The 15,849-nt window shown below is 41.8% G+C and overlaps 1 protein-coding gene across 3 annotated transcripts; it reads right to left on the minus strand.

Annotated features, from left to right (window-relative positions):
• Positions 1-11,709: 11,709 nt before the first annotated feature.
• LOC144702004 (zinc finger CCCH domain-containing protein 24-like) lies at positions 11,710-15,123 on the minus strand. 3 transcript variants are annotated; one of them, XM_078573853.1, is made up of 3 exons: positions 14,861-15,123; positions 12,078-14,269; positions 11,710-11,997 (listed from the first exon to the last, which is right to left on the minus strand). In XM_078573853.1, exon 2 carries the CDS (start codon positions 14,188-14,190, stop codon positions 12,112-12,114), a length of 2,079 nt encoding a protein of 692 aa, XP_078429979.1. In that variant the 5' UTR covers positions 14,191-14,269; positions 14,861-15,123; the 3' UTR covers positions 11,710-11,997; positions 12,078-12,111. The 3 variants fall into 3 exon arrangements, with proteins under 3 accessions (XP_078429979.1, XP_078429977.1, XP_078429978.1); XM_078573851.1 differs by having other exon boundaries at positions 14,802-15,123; XM_078573852.1 differs by having other exon boundaries at positions 14,705-15,123.
• Positions 15,124-15,849: the final 726 nt, after the last annotated feature.

Genomic DNA, 15,849 nt, shown 5'->3' on the forward strand with positions numbered 1-15,849 from the left:
CGGTGGCTCCTCGCGTGCTGGCTCGATGACGTCCGGTGATGCTGGGCCATCATCTCTTCCCCCCCCCCCGTACTTGGGCTGTACGGCCCATTTAGGCATGGGTTGCTAGTGTCCGTCAAACTCAAACTGACCAACCTTTCAGACGGGTTGACTCTCTCTGAGTTGCTAAACCACCAAGTCAGACTCATCCGAGTCGATCCAGTCGACCCCGGCTGACACGATCGTGTCAACTTGTCGGCCGGGCAATCAATGCAATCCATTGAAGTGGCAGCTGATAATCTCAATTTTAGGGTTAAAATTTGTCGTTGGTGATTGAGATTATTCAATAAAAATATATTTAACCGTACATAAAAATACTTAGTTAGTGATGAGTACGGATCGTCTCAACAGGGAACGATGATTAAGGATTTACTTTCTTATACTAGTGATGATGGACGAGAGGATCGACGAAAGCAAGATTTGAGGACGTGAGCTAGTGATATAGATAAAAGAAACGTAATTATAAGCTAATTTAACTTAAAGTAAAGAGTAAGTGATTGTGATGGATATGAGGATGAACGATGGGATAGACGAGGATAGTGGTGGGATATGGAGTGATATGATGGCACGGATGGAGAGACGAGGAACACGAGTGAAATGAGAGTGTAAGTTGGATGATAAATCCTACTTATGTTAAATATAGTGACGGGAAAGAGACAACGTAAGGCGATGACACTTACCTTAGATCCTTACGTTCCGCTAGGATCACGGCGATTTACGAGTGCCGGTAAGCTCCCCCTCTTCTCCAATGCTTCTTCCCACACACTCACGACACCAAGAACACTCTTGATGGATCTCAAAACTCACTCTCTTTCAATCAGCCCACAAAAGTAGGAAGCAAGTTCAAGATGGTTTTCACAATGATCTAGGCCTCTATTTATAGAGTAGAGGGTATGCATAGAAAGAGGAGGGGAAGATGAAAAGTTATGGCCATTGGAAGTTGAAGCAATCCTAGCCTTTAATTTCTTCTCTCTCCTCATCAATGTCATCAGTTTGTGCCTATTAAGAAGTCAAAGCACTTGGTATTCTGTGGCTTTTCGTATTCCATGGCTTTTCATATTCCATGGCTTTTCGTATTCTGTGGCTTTTCGGATTCCTTGACTTTTCATATTCCGTGCCACATGTACATGTCAAAAGGACAAAAAAAAGAAAAAATCTCTTTCTCAACGCTGACCTGGCGGCGCATCCGCACGCCACGTCACACTATGCCATAAAAAACCAAAATACTTAAAATTTCATATTAAATCAAATAAAATCCCAAAAAATACGTATAAATATATGTTTTGAATCAGAAAAATCATATCTTTCCAAATTTAATATCCAAAATTCCAGAAAAATCATATTATTTCTCAAAAAATTATATTCTTTTAGAATATACTATTAGAAAAATCCTAAAAATATAGAAAATTCAGAAATTTGTTCTAAAAATAGATTTAATCATTTTAAGCTTGATAACATGCAAATATGAGTAATTTAATGCATAAAGACGCATAAATATAATAATATAAGGCACTAAAAATGCATGTTATCAGCAGCGTGGAACTAGTCCATGTAGGTGCCACCTCACCGTAAACATAAATTGCCTCTCTGCCCTCTAGTGAAGAGGACGTGGAAGAATCAGGCGGTGGAGATATTTCTGAAATGTCAAAAATATCAGACAGCGTCAAAATCGACAGCGCCCATTGGACATTAAATGCAAGAGAGAGAGAGTTTTATCTTTTTCTCCTTACATGGAATCTTCAATGGCCATGATCTGATCATTGCGTCCATATGGCACAATCAAAACACTTCGATCATGTAAAATCGGCACGCAGCTATCGAGGGGAAAATGTGTCATTAAGACCATATTTTTTGTATTTTGCATACTTTCTAGGTTGTTCATCGTAGCTGATGCGGATAGATCTACAGCCTGGATGTAGTCCATGTGACTAGTTGATCTGCTAGAATTCAATTCTAGTTGACTATTGCAATACTCGAGGAGGAATCTTCAAGTTACATATCCTGAACGTTGGGTTGAGGACATGTATCGCGGCAAACTGTATTTTGGATATCCCTGCCAAGGTGATTTTTTTTTTTTTGGATTTTTGTCATTTTGTCATTGATTGACTCTGGCCCTCGGATGCTTTCCCGTTGGCATTTCCAACGGTGTGGATGCATCCCTTGGCCAACATTGACAACGCGTTAGTGTTTGATGCGTCTGACACATCAAAAACACGATAAGTGGGGTTAGCTAGAGCGACTAGGCCCTTTGGCCATTCTTCTCATGTTTCAGACACGTTACGATGATAACCGTTGGGCTCGGATGACTCAGCGGCTCGCATAGGATTGCGGGCTGTGTAAAAATGGATGAAAAAAAGAAAATGGTAAAGAAGAAACTATTTCATAGAAATGTGCTTAAAAACATAAAATAATACATGGAAATGAGTACCAGTTTTTCACGTGTGTTCAATCTCTGGATCGATAGAAATACAAGGTTTATATTTCGCGAATAAAAACTCACCTTTGGTCTTTAATCCCTTCTAATCAGAGCTTTATTGCTCCCTTATTACATAATTTGGAGTCGCCTCTTGTGGTTTCCAACCCTCTGAATCCAATGAAACAGGTTTCAGTTCGATCGGAGGTCAACTAACTAAGTTACGAGCAAATTGCCATTTTTAGAGGAGAGATAAGCTCTTAACGTAATTTTTCATTTTGTGTATTCATATGAGAATAGACAACTGGTATGATAGGCCATCAGCATACAAGCGGAAGAATGCCTGATACTGCCGTTATGTCTGTCCTGCTGATGAGCTACCGCCACCACTACCACTGCCATTGCCACCACTCCCTTGATTGCCTAGGGGTTAAGGGGAACCCCCTTGTGGTGTGAAACCCTAATGGAGTGTCATTGACCCTTTCCCTCTCATTGTTGGGCCAAATTCAGGCCTCAACCGTTGATCAACAAGTGAGCACCAGTATCTGCCAGGGCCTATTGGAACATGGGGTCAAACCCAAGTTCTGCCTCGAAAGCACCATAATGAACAAAACCAACTTCTACAAGACAGAGTGATCACACGCATTATTAGTAAGTTAATATGACCATATCTATAAGTTTATTTACATTAAATTTATTATATATGTGTGTTGTCGAGCCTAAAACAATATTTTTCAAATTTATGAATTTTCAAGTATTCTGACTGTTTTTTGTGGCATCATATTCTGAAAGAACATGATTTTTGAGTCAAAATATGATTTTTCTTAATTTTTTGGGATTCATTCATTTCACATAGCTTCTCCTTGCTCAGGCAGGTATGACACAAATAAGGGAGTTGAGAAATCTAATTTGGAGGTCAATCTTATGATTTGGAAGATATGGGGAAATATGTGGAACACTTGGCATTTCAAAAAGTAGGAAACTACCCCATAGCACACTTTCAAGATGGAATTCCACCCATGACATGTTGGAATAAGCTGTGGAGAAGAGACATGTCTTGTTAAACATGGTCATCATCCTTGATCTTCAACAGAAAAGCCTCTACAATGTTTACAGAACTCATCAAAATTCTGATGCCATTTCCAAGGTCAGATACTCCAGTAGGACACTAGTGTTGAAATTTCCTACGATTATCATTGTTCTGAAGTTTCCGAATGCTCACTTGGAGAGAACGCTGATGAACTTGGAGAACTAGAATGAGGGCTTGAAATAATAATCATGAGTTTTTCTCATGGCCTCTTGCAACCTTGGAAGCACACCTTTCCAATCATAGATTTCTGCTGAATTACAACAGCGCCATGAAACTGGCTTCTATGGACCTGCTATGCCACTTCAAATGTTGAGTTATCTATGCACTTCATCTTCTTAAAATTATGGTATATTAAGAGCTTGACAGAGAGCCTCAGTTCAGTAAAATGGAAAAATTGCTGCTGCTAACCATCTCTATAAATATTTTTCCCAAGGCTTGGAGCTCTTCATAATGCATGGTTCAGATATTAGGTTAATAATCTCTGTGAATGAATTCGATGACCACATGAGTTGGTCTTCCAAACCCACAATGGATGCATTGTCATGCGGGAAGGAAATTTGCTAATGACAATTCCCTTAATTCACAAAGATAATGAATGAGTTTCTATCCATCTTGCTAACAAGTGCCCTAATTGAGACTCATATTTTCTCTTTTTTCAGCATGTAAATCTTATTTTAAGAGAATAAAATTTTATTCTCTTCATTGTGAATGATCAAATAGAAAACAATTTCTTATTCATGATTATCTCACAATTTATTAGAGTTCACATAAATTATAGGGATTCATGTAGAAACATGAGGCCTCAACTCCATTTCAGCAACATTTGCTCAACTGTCTTTACCCTAGTTGATACCAATAATCTCCTGAGGTATTTTTACTGTTTAATTACAATATTTTTCCAACTTAACCCTTTCATTATTTCCTGAGGTATTTGGGCTGTTATAAATCCAAACCTTACCTTTGCCATTGAACCCTATCACACGAAATTACTTGGTAATACCTATTCTTTGGAAATCGCTGTTGATTACTATGTAATTATTCCCAAAACTTACACAGATTACTCTAATTTCTACCATGTTTTTAACTAAAATAATGGGATGAGTTAAAAGTTTTTTTAACTTTCCTCTTGCACAGTTTGACTATCTTAGTAGATAAAATTTTAAAATTCTTTAATCTCTTTAATACCAAATTATTCTCATTTTTCTATCCTCTTATCCTTCTCCCCTATTTAATATCGTGGGTTTATAAAATCCAATCTCACCCGCATGGATATTTAGCTTCTTCTTAGAGGATGAACTTTGCCCTCAAATTTTTTTGAATGACAGATAAAAAAAATCTTACAAGCACCTATGTTTTCATTGGACAAAAAATATGCATAAGTCAGAGCCTTTAAATGCATAAGTCAGAGCCTTGAAAAAAACTATGCGTAAGTCAGAGCCTTTAAATGTCATCTTTTAATTTAGTTTATGGTTTATTAATCATAAAGTTATATCACTTTAACCAATGGCCAAGTGGTGCTTTTTTCACATAGAATCTTAATCAAACTTAAACACTCTATCTAAAAAGGGCTGAAATGGGTTTGAAGAATGAACTTATTGTGCATTTGTCCTCTCTTATGATCCAAGCTATAGCTCAGGTTTATTTTTATGGTTTAGTATGTGGCTTGGGATCTATTTTCCTCTCATTTTCTTCAAATTTTCATTTTTGTTCACCTAAGTTTTGTATTGCAAATAAAACTCCAAGAACATGTGAGAAAAAACAAATGATTAAAATATTGAAGTGGGGGTAGTCTCAACAGAGAATAAAATACATAAAAAAAGAACTTAAGAGATAAATTAGAAGTTTCTCATTTCACCCTTTAATGGAAAATAATCCAATTACTTCCAAAAATAATTGGTAAAAATAATAAAGTATAAAAGCATAATTTTATTGACTTAATTTGATGCTAGCCATGATTAAAAATATGCATTATAAGTTTCTTAAAATGATGTTGATAAATATGACAAATTCATCACCTTCATCCATCATCACCACTAAATTTCATCATGGTCATTCATTTGTAGCGTGGATGAATGATAATGATGAGGTTGAACATCCCCTGAAGGTACTTGAACTACTATCACATAATTCCTAAAAATTCATTTGTGTGGTTTAATTGCAATTACAGTGTACCTCCATCAACAGAAAAAAAATACACCCCATCATGCAAGCATCCTTATCTGATAGAAAGCAAACACCAAAGAAGGCAGCTCATCTCCAGTGATTCAAAGAGTATCAGGCCTCCTTTAGATCTTTCAATCTCCTTTTTTTAAGCGACAGAACTAGGGCAGTGTGAGAAATTACTTTTGAGGTATCTCAGAGGTTTTCATGTTAGTTTGATCTAATTTTTATATTTTGAATTATCAGATTGCACCCCCAAGGTCTAGATGGGCCAAGTTGCATATGGGCAGATTTTGCTGAACTATCCAGATTGGCTCAGCTATATTGAATCAAGAATGATTTAAGCTATAGGTTGAGATGTGGTTGATGTTTACAAGTTCTTGTCATCGCAGGAGCTCAACAATATGTCACATCTCTCTTGTTCAATTGAACTCAGGCATCCAAGACTCTCCATATATATCAATACAATTTAATTTTTTATTTATGAAACCTCTAGAATCTTTGCATTTCAATCATTATGAAACATATATAAATTATTGTATGGTGCTTTTTGGAAATCTGAGACATAGAAAATTCAATTTAGTGAAAAATACTGTGATTAGTTCTTTGAGTAGGGAGAAAATTTACACTTGAATCAAAGACCATACTAAATACAAGAATTGGAGAGATTTTAGGGGTATGAAATTGATACATCAGCTTTTTTAACAAAATCCTGAAAATTTCTTCAGTTTGATTTTCTATACTGCAACCTCCAATTAAATTATGTTATCTTTGTTCAAATACGTTCCACACTCATCCACAATAATTTCTACCTAAAATATTATTAGAATAAAAAATTGAATTCAAAATTTTTTATGGAAAAAGATTGACTTACAGATATACTAAATGTATTTAGACATGAATATTAATCTATAATTTAATCTAGTCTAAATCAAAGTTAGTCACTTCATAAAATAGTAGTTACATTTTAAAAAAAAATTACAATACGGCTATCATATGCATATCCTTGAACTAAATCTAAATAACAAGAAAATAGCAATGAATCTGACTCACATGAATACATTTTGAACAAGATGTGGAATATGATATTCATTAGCAGATATGTAATTTATCATCCTGATAAAATGATAATTATTAGCTAAGTATCATAATTTTCCATATTTATTTTTTATTAAATCGTTCAATTGGTTTTGGGAATGGTATTATGATTTCTCTTTAGGAATTTTTTACAGAATTTCCCAACATCATTTTCATAATGAAAATAATTTTAAAACTCAGGATATATGTATCTTTAGAATTTTATGACATTAAATTTTTACATAAAATATAATTTTGAATTTTCTGACATTAAATTCCTGAAAAAATGATTCTCCAACTATATTTTTTAGAACTTTGGGACATTATAGTTGAACAGATATTTTTAGGTCACAATATATACATCTATTTGTTAAAATAATTAAAATGTATTATTTGGAATCATTTAATAAGTTTTCTGAAATTTTTCTGCCATACTGGCAACCTGCCACATAAATCAAGGAGGAGAGAGAAAATTAGATGGCTTAGAATTATTCAACTTCAAATCACAATATCTCAAGTTCTAGAAAAGTTTTGAGCTGAATGTTTGAGCATAACTCTCTCTTGCTCTCTCTCCCGTCTGTGCATCTATATCATTGGATTGATAAAAAGACCCTCGTATTTTTACAAAAAATCATAATGGAGTTGCCCTACTTTAGGAGGCAAAGTGAAAGAGGTAAATTTTGAGATTCATCAAGTTTTCTTTGTGTTTGTCATCGATTCAAGTTAGAGGACAAAAGAGAAGTGGAGGGGCTCTCTCGCTATAGCATATATCCTTGACCCTGGCAAAGTATGAGGGGTTTCTGGTGAGTCGATTTTCACTTATCTTTTCGTCATCGTCCTAACATCCGTTCATTAATACATTGATATTCATTGATCCACGACCATCCATCTTCATCTACTGAGCCATCTCCATCCATCTATTTTCATCTTCCATGTACCATCTGTATTCTTTACAGAACTATGCACCCTAACACATCATCTTTACCATCTCATCTTATTCTTAATTTAAATGTATCTCCTCTCGTCCCCTGAATCACCATAGAATAAATCCATTTTAAACTGAATCTCTATTCCATATGGAGACAACCCTTGCTCATCAGGAACTAATCAAATTATTTGACCAAAAAAATTTTATTATTTTTTATTGATTACATTAAATAACAAGGAAAATAAAATGCCCCAAATTTAGGTTCATCACATCATCACCACCTTGAATCCTCCATGTTGGTTCAATGTGAAGCCCGATACATACTTTATCTTCCATGGCAAGAGTTATAATTTTATTGGAACTGGATACTAGTTTTTGGGATTAACAGTCTCAAGACATATTTTATCAACCTTCTCCTAGTGGTAGGAAATATTGGATGGCTTGTGGATCTTGATGTATTATCTTGTAATATGCATAATAAAACTTCAACCAATTGGATACTTCAAGGAGGCTCCACACATTTGCAACTTTGAATTCATATTTGTTTGGTCCCAAAATCCGTTTTTTATTAAATTGTAACAAATCTTTATGTTCACTAATCAAAATTGAAGTCACCCAACAGGAAGTTTGGACTTACAGAGTCATGAAGGGGATGCAACATCTGCGAAGACAGTGAAAGCATCTAAATTGAAGGGACCTATGAGACTTACTAGAATCATTAAGGACATCTACAACAACCAATGACGAAATCTTATTTGAATGGACATTTTCATCCAAAGCTTGTACTAGCACATCAACAACGGGGGTATCCCTTAATTGAATTTCTACACAATTTTTTTATAAATTCAGTTCATTCTTGGAAACACTTGTCTAAATTTATCTTGCTAAAAATATAAAACTCTATGTACTCTTTCTCCAAAGATATATAGAAAAAGTAATTATTTCTTACTGTAATAGTTAGTATAGAACAAGTAGCATCTGATGGCCAATCTTTACATTAATAGGACGTAGAACTATGATAGGGTAGTTTTACATCCTATTAATGTGTTTGATATGATAGTAACTGGGAATGATTAACATGAAATACAAAAAATTAGATGATAAATTATACTGATAGTTTCAAATGAACTATTGAGTATTTAAAAGTAGAATAGAAGTATTATTTTGTGATTGGTAATTTTTTATCCCAATAAAATAATTATAGATTAAAGATGGAGAGGGATATGCTGAAAAATAAGTATTTCAAAGGTTAATCGGAAAGTTTTACTTATTTCATGATATATTGGATGTATCAATCACATTAAACCATCTCATAGGATATCAATATATTTGGAAGTAACTCAAGTGTACAGGTTGACTAGTCTTTAGAAAATTGATTTACTAGATTGAACTATTTTTTGTGATGCTGATTTTGCTATTTACTTTGTTGACCATATGTAAACTACTGGATATGTACAGTTCTATGCGATGACCTGGTGTATAGGGTAAGTAAGAGCCAAACTGGGAGTCCTTTCAAATGGGGTGGGAGAAGTTAATAGAATTAAAAATGAAGTTGCCAATTGGGAACAACACATCCTAGACAGAATGTACGGAACATGAAGAGACAGAATGTACGGAAAATGAAGTATTGTTTGCCATGTCTCCCCTCTCTCACATGTCCCTGGGTTTTGAGGAAATTTTGGCACAATTCTGCCACGCGTCAGAGGCCCTCTCATCTTGTCTTCGTCCTGTCATCAGACAGCCTCCCCTTCACATGGGACGGAAAGTCATATTAGCAAATTAAACTTCTACAGATGAATCTATCTTGGTCTCTCTGTTGGCCTCTCTCTCAAGGCCTCGCTTTCTCTCTCTCTGAGTCTATCTTTCGCTCTCTTAGTCTCTCTCTCTTAATATCTCTCTATCTCAGTCTCACTTTCTCTCTCTTTCTTACTCAGTCCCCCCCTCTCTCTCTCATTGCCTCCTCTCTATCTTTAATCACTTAGAAATCTGTCATCACCACATCCATGATTGCCATCCCCTCATGTCACCCATCCGAGACCCACTGTCACCGTCGTGTCATCTATCACTTGTATCTCTCATCACGTCATCCGTCACCGTCGTCCCTCTGTCACCATGCTGATTGACATGACGGATGACATTCACCTTTCCCCACTAGCTGGTTTACATTAAATTGATGAATGACATCAAGTCAAGCATCATCATGGTGGAGGACCATGTTCAACAGGAAATGACAATCATGTGGACATGGATTGCCACTTGATAAAGGAATCTCTACTCCATACACAAGTCACCAGAGAGCTGTGAAAAGTACTCAGCAGGAAGTGCTGGTGAGAATAAGATTTCCGAAACCTCACAACAATGTTCAAAATTAAGTTTAAACAGTGTTCGTGCAAGGATTAAACGAGAAATCTGAATTAATCATATGTTGATACCCCAAATCTAGAATCTTCTTCTCAAAAACCTCCTCGCATACATTTTCTTGAATACCCTGTGAATAAACGACACACTGGTATTTAGTTTCCCCCTCCAAGAGGGTGCCAAAATCCTTGATTTCCTGCCGTGTCAAGATTTGCTTTGATCGTCAAAGAGAAAGAGGTGAAGTATTATTTTTTTTTAATAAAATTGAGGTGAATTACAGTTCCTGTGAGGTAAGTTTTTCCAGCATTGTAGACATTTTCTGCTTACATCATGGATCTTCAACGATGGGTTGATCACTGATTCAGGATAATTTCCCTTTATCTTCCAAACAAAAAACTTGAATCTTCTAAAAAGTATAATCAAGTTTTTGTCTCTTCCCTCTTCACCTCCTGGTTCAGTTTGGAAGTTGAAGAAAAGGATCTGGTTGTCAGCAACAAAGGAAAGAGGAAGAAGATGAAGAAGACCAAAGCTTATCCTTCAGAAAGCCTGATTTCAACAGGGTTTGTGCCGGTTCCTCGACCCAGCGAAATGCGCAAAGGGAGCACCGGAGTTTGAAATTTGGAACCAAATTTCGGATTACTAAATTCACAAGAGAAGAGCTTAGCATATGAAGGAAGTCACAAGAGAAGCAAAATACCTCGGCGCTCTAAGATTTGCAATGTTCTTCGAGTAATTACAGGGATAATGTTAAAACAGCAGGAAAATCTGGGGAGCAAGCAGGTAAAGATCACAGATTCACGGAAAGAAAAACGCTGTTGATAGAAGACTGGCAAGGAACAAGATGGGACGGGATGATCCGAGAAAAAAGAATCTTCGGAAGATCAACAAAGATCGACCGAAAGGAGAGAACTTGCGCTGTAATCTGTGAGAACAACAAAAGAACACCGCAAAAAGATCCGAAAAACCCAAACCCAGAGGAAGAAGGTGAAGAAAACAGATGCATAACCTTCAGAAAGCCTGATATCCGCAGAATGTGAACCGGTTCCTCGACCCAGAGAAATTCTCAAGGGGAGCGCCGGGGTTCGCAGTTTGGAACCCAATTCGGATTACTAAATTTCTCCTCATCAGGATACGCAGATTGGTTTAATAATCGCTCTCCAGGAGTCAGATTTACACGAAAACAGCTTTGAAGATGAAAATTTTCAGAAGAACAACAAGATACTGCAAAATATCTGTGGCTCTGGAGGCGCCGCCGAGGGAAACCCTCCTTCGGCAAACCCTGTAGCAGCAGCTCAAGAGATGGCCCCAGGAAAATAAGCATTTCTACGCAGCGCAGATCTATAAAATACCCGGAACTAATAAAATATCTGAAAGTCTTTGCAATCCTTAAACATGGGTTTCGGGTAATTCTTGAAGAATTGGCTTAAATTCTTAATTCCTTTGCGATAAGACAAAGTATATATGAGGTGGGGGCACATTGAATTCGATGGAGAAGGCTGTTGAGCTACCGACAGAGTACGGCATAAGACTAAGGAAATACTGCCACGTCGAGGCGGGGGGACGCGTTGTATTCAAGCTATCTTCGGTCAATGGCGACCATCCAAATAAACAGATAATAAAAAATCGGGCAGGGAGGCAGTCTGATAAAAGAAATTTGACTTTCATAAAAGAAATGCGGTCTTTCTTACATTGCCAATAAATACTAAGGACCGAAAATGAACCGAGGGAGGGAGACAGGGAGAGCGTAGCTCTTCCCACCCCATCCCCCCCCCCTCTCTCGATATACCAAGACAAAAATAATAAATTATTAGTGTTTTTTCGCTAGTCGGATCCTGTTCGGAACTGAGGAAAGGTAAAGAAAAAATCGGATCTAAGAATGTGAACGTCGAACGAGTGAGTGAAACACTGCTGGGCTCAGCCGGAGTCCGAACCCTGCAAACCACGGCCACCAGGTCAACCTCTGATCACGCAACACCCATCATCTCTGTGTATTCATATTCATATAATTTTACCGTATGTTATGGTTGGGTTGAGGCAGCCTCTTCTTCACAAGGCCACGAGCTGGTCAAGCTGCATTTGCTCCAGCCAAGCTCCGAGCACCGTCTGGTCGATCGCCTCGGCCTGGGCGTTGGCGGCAGCGGCACCGGCGACAGCTCCAACCGTGGCTGCTGCCGGCACCGCCACCGACGACGGCTCCTTGGGCTCAGAAGGCGACTCCTTGACCAGTGACTGCACCCAGCTCAGATCAGGCTCCTCCCCGGCGCTGGCATGGAATGAAGACGGCTGCTGGTTGAAGAGGCGGCCGCCGAGGCCGAGCTCGTCACCGTTGACTCCCCAATCGAGCTTCCCGGCCGGCGCTCCCCATGGGCTTGAAGGCGAGCCCGAGGTCATGTCCCTCGAGCTGAGAGACCTGAGCTTCTGCCTCTGTTGATTCTCCAGCTGGGAGAAGGCGGCCAGCCGGGCATTCCTAGGAGACAGAGGATGATCCAAGGCACGAGGAGACATCAGCCCGGACGGAGAGATACCAAAGGATGTCTGGAACCGGCTGCCCCGGCCGCCACCGAAGGGAGAGTCCACTGACTTGGGGGAGAACACATTGGTGGAATTCATGGCCGGCATCAAGCTCTGGTGCTGGTGCTGAGAGAACTGGCTCAAGACGGCCTCGTGGGACGGCGAGAACATGGCGCCGCTGTCGGAGTCATACCGCGGCGAGGAGACCATCTCTGAGGAGAAGAGATCGTCTAGATTGGATGGCGCCATGGTCTTGCACCTGCCCAAGCGGGGGTGCGGCGAGGAAAACCCGGAAAACTCGCTCAACAGCTGCTGTGGATCGGTGTACTCGGCGGCGGCAAACTCGTCGGCTGGAATGTCTCTTGCGCTGACGGAAGAACGGAGCCTGCTGCTCCCTGGGAGGGTCAAAGCGGGCAAATTGGACTGCGGCGGCCAGACCCCGTTCGCTGCCGCTGCTGCCGACGGAGAAATCGGCGGAGTGAAAGGCCCCAGCGACATCATCGAGATCGAAGACGGCGACCCGGGCAGCATGCTCATGGCAGCGGCCATCTCCATCGCCGACGAGGATCGCGGCGACGGCACAGCGGAGCCAGACGACATGTACAGCGGGCGAAGCTCCTCCGGGGTGTGGGCGAAGAAGCAGACCCTTCGGCTGCAATTGGTGCCGTCCTTGCAGAGCCTGGTCCGATACTGCGCCGGGTGAAGCCAGCACTCGAACACCCCGTGGGCATACTCGCAGAGATCGCCCCGGCGGCAAGTCCCCTTGCGGAAGTCCGGGCACGGCACGCAGCTGTAGTGGTACTTCCTGGGGTCGCGCCGGCGGGCGTTCTCTCCCGGGTGCACGAACGGGCACTCGGTCCAGTCATGGGAGTAAGCTCGGGAGCAAGGCCGGACCTTGAACGAGTACATCCGGAACTCGTCCGTGGAGTAGATGCTGTTCTTGATGTCCGGAAGAGACGGGTCGGCCGGGTATTCCTTCTTCTCCGATCCATGGCAGGCGGGCACTTCAGGAAACTTGCCGATCGAAATCTTGGGAGGAGAGGCAGAATCGGACGATCCAGATCCGACGTCGTCCAGGCAGAACAAGGGCGGCGAGCCGGCGCTGGAGTCGCAGGCGGAGCTGGGGCGGTGAATTGTCTGCCCTCCATAGCCCAGGAGGTCCTCCAAGGCGGATCTCACTTCGGCGAGGTGCGGGGAGGCGGAGATGACGTCGCACGGGCGGCGGCCGGCGGAGTCGACGGCCCGCGGGTCGGCGCCTGCAGCGAGGAGCCGCTTGACGACGTCGGCGGCGAGGCGGGCGCCGCCGGAGGCGGCACAGTGGAGGGCCGTCGTCTTGTCGGCGCCGCAGCTGCGGTTGACGTCGGCGGCGACGCAGAGCAGCAGAATCAGCTCGATTACTTGCAGGCTGCCGTAGGTCGCGGCGACCATGAGAGGGGTTCGCTGCTCAAGCACCATCTGATGAGAACCCTTCTTCCGCCCGTACCAAAGACCGATCTTGGCGATCGCCTCCGGGTCTTTCTCCAGGAATCGGCGGAAACCCTCGACATCGTCGTTGGCGGCGAGCTCGAGCAGGCTGAAGAAATCGTCCGCGCCGTCGGAACTGCGAGCGGACATGGCGAGGAAGGAAGAATCGCGACTGGGTTTTTGCTCGAGCGACGGAGGATCGCAGGAATCTGGTTGACCGGATTTCCAACTGAAAAAAAATCCAAACCCGGTTATCCCCGGATAACAAATATTAAACAACTGCGGGGTGCGCTTGTTACCAGCGAAATCGCGGGGAGAATCGATGGAAGAAAAAAACAAAACGAGTAGGGGGGAAAGTAAGCAACGGGACTCGTCGTCGCCCGTAGAAAATGGGTCAGAAAAGAGGAACGAGAAAACAAGAAAAGAGAATAAGATAAACAAGGACCGATGCTCGAGCATGCAATTCCAGCCCGATTCAAACGGAGGAGATCGAATCGGAGGAAGAAAAAAAAAATTTAAACGAGAAAGATACCCAGACCCCCGATCCACGCCCGCGCGAATCTAGCTCCGCGATTAAGACGAGAAAACGAGACACCGAGAGCTAAAGATCAGCCGATCGGAAGTTGAAGAAAAAAGAAATCGGCCAAGAAAGAAGCTCCCTAACCTTCAGGCAGCCAAAAACCCTAAAATCTACAGCCTTCAGCTTAACCCTCGATTTTTTTTTTTCTCAGACTGCACCGGGAGAGATTATCGATGCCTACCGATTCTCAGAAACTTCGAGGGGGTAGCACGCGGTTTCACTTCCCATCGGATCTCTCACCTGCCGCGGAACAAAATCAAAGAACCGATCCGAACACTTTCTTCTTCTCACAAACTCGACGACGATGAAAACCCATCGGAGAAACAAGAATCGATCTCGAGCTCGATCTTTCCCATCTCCGTTCTTCCCCAAGCTCCCTCTCTACACCTCCCAGTCCACGCCCCGCGACGACCAAGAACGAGCCTTGCCCCCTTTCCGCCCACCTGCCTGCAACTCTCCGAGCACGTTTCACAAGCCCAAACGAAATGAAACGCCGCCCAAATGCACTCCCCACCCTCACCCCAAATGAATGAGCCCCAAATTCACCCCAAATGTAATTTCGGGAATTTCGAATTCCCCCGCCACCGGGAGAACCGGTTGACCCCCCCCCCCGTCAACGATAACCGCCGGTCTCCCTACGCGCGGCGGCCACCGGCGCAGCCGGTGGCCGCCTGTCGGTTTCCAACCAACCCACGGGCGTAAATTTCCCAATATATTCAATTTTAAAGACATTCTCTCAGCGGCCTGACGACATCCCTCCCGACGATCCGACGGTCCGGATTGAAGGAACGCTGATAACGACGGGAAAAAGAAGGAAAGCTTGTCGCTTGCTTTTCCCCCAGTGGGAAGTGACGCGGACGCGGCCGGGCCGTCTAATTTGGGCCGGATTCGGCCCACTAAATATTCACCGCGGGCCGCCCTTTGTTGACTGTTCAAGCACGTCTATCGAGGCCGCGTCTGGTCAACACGAAACTGCCCCGCGTTGACTTACGGTTTTCTTTTTTCTTTTCTCGATAAATGAATTATTTAATTTTCTAATGCGGCGAAGCTTATCCAGTCCACGTCGGAATTGTCGCGACGCGGGCTCCGAATCTATGACGTCATAAAACGACAAAGCGAGAAAATAGAGAAATGGGCCTGGAGAATTCGCTCTCATCAGGCCCAGTATACGCCACGTGGAGGCTTTTTTTTTTTTCGTGGGGTGGGGGATATAAATATTTTATAATTGA

The sequence above is a fragment of the Wolffia australiana genome, chromosome 4 (genome assembly GCF_029677425.1).
Source record: "Wolffia australiana isolate 7733 chromosome 4, ASM2967742v1".
NCBI classification, from domain to species: Eukaryota; Viridiplantae; Streptophyta; class Magnoliopsida; order Alismatales; family Araceae; genus Wolffia; species Wolffia australiana.

What these genes read in the sequence shown, in the direction of transcription:
- LOC144702004 (XM_078573851.1), bottom strand. Translation starts at nt 14,848, where the DNA reads ATGGGAAGTGAAACCGCGTGCTACCCCCTCGAAGTTTCTGAGAATCG. An exon ending in CTCGAAGTTTCTGAGAATCG is followed by an intron (nt 14,270 to 14,801) that starts GTAGGCATCGAT and finishes ATTTTTTTTCAG; the next exon opens with TTGGAAATCCGGTCAACCAG.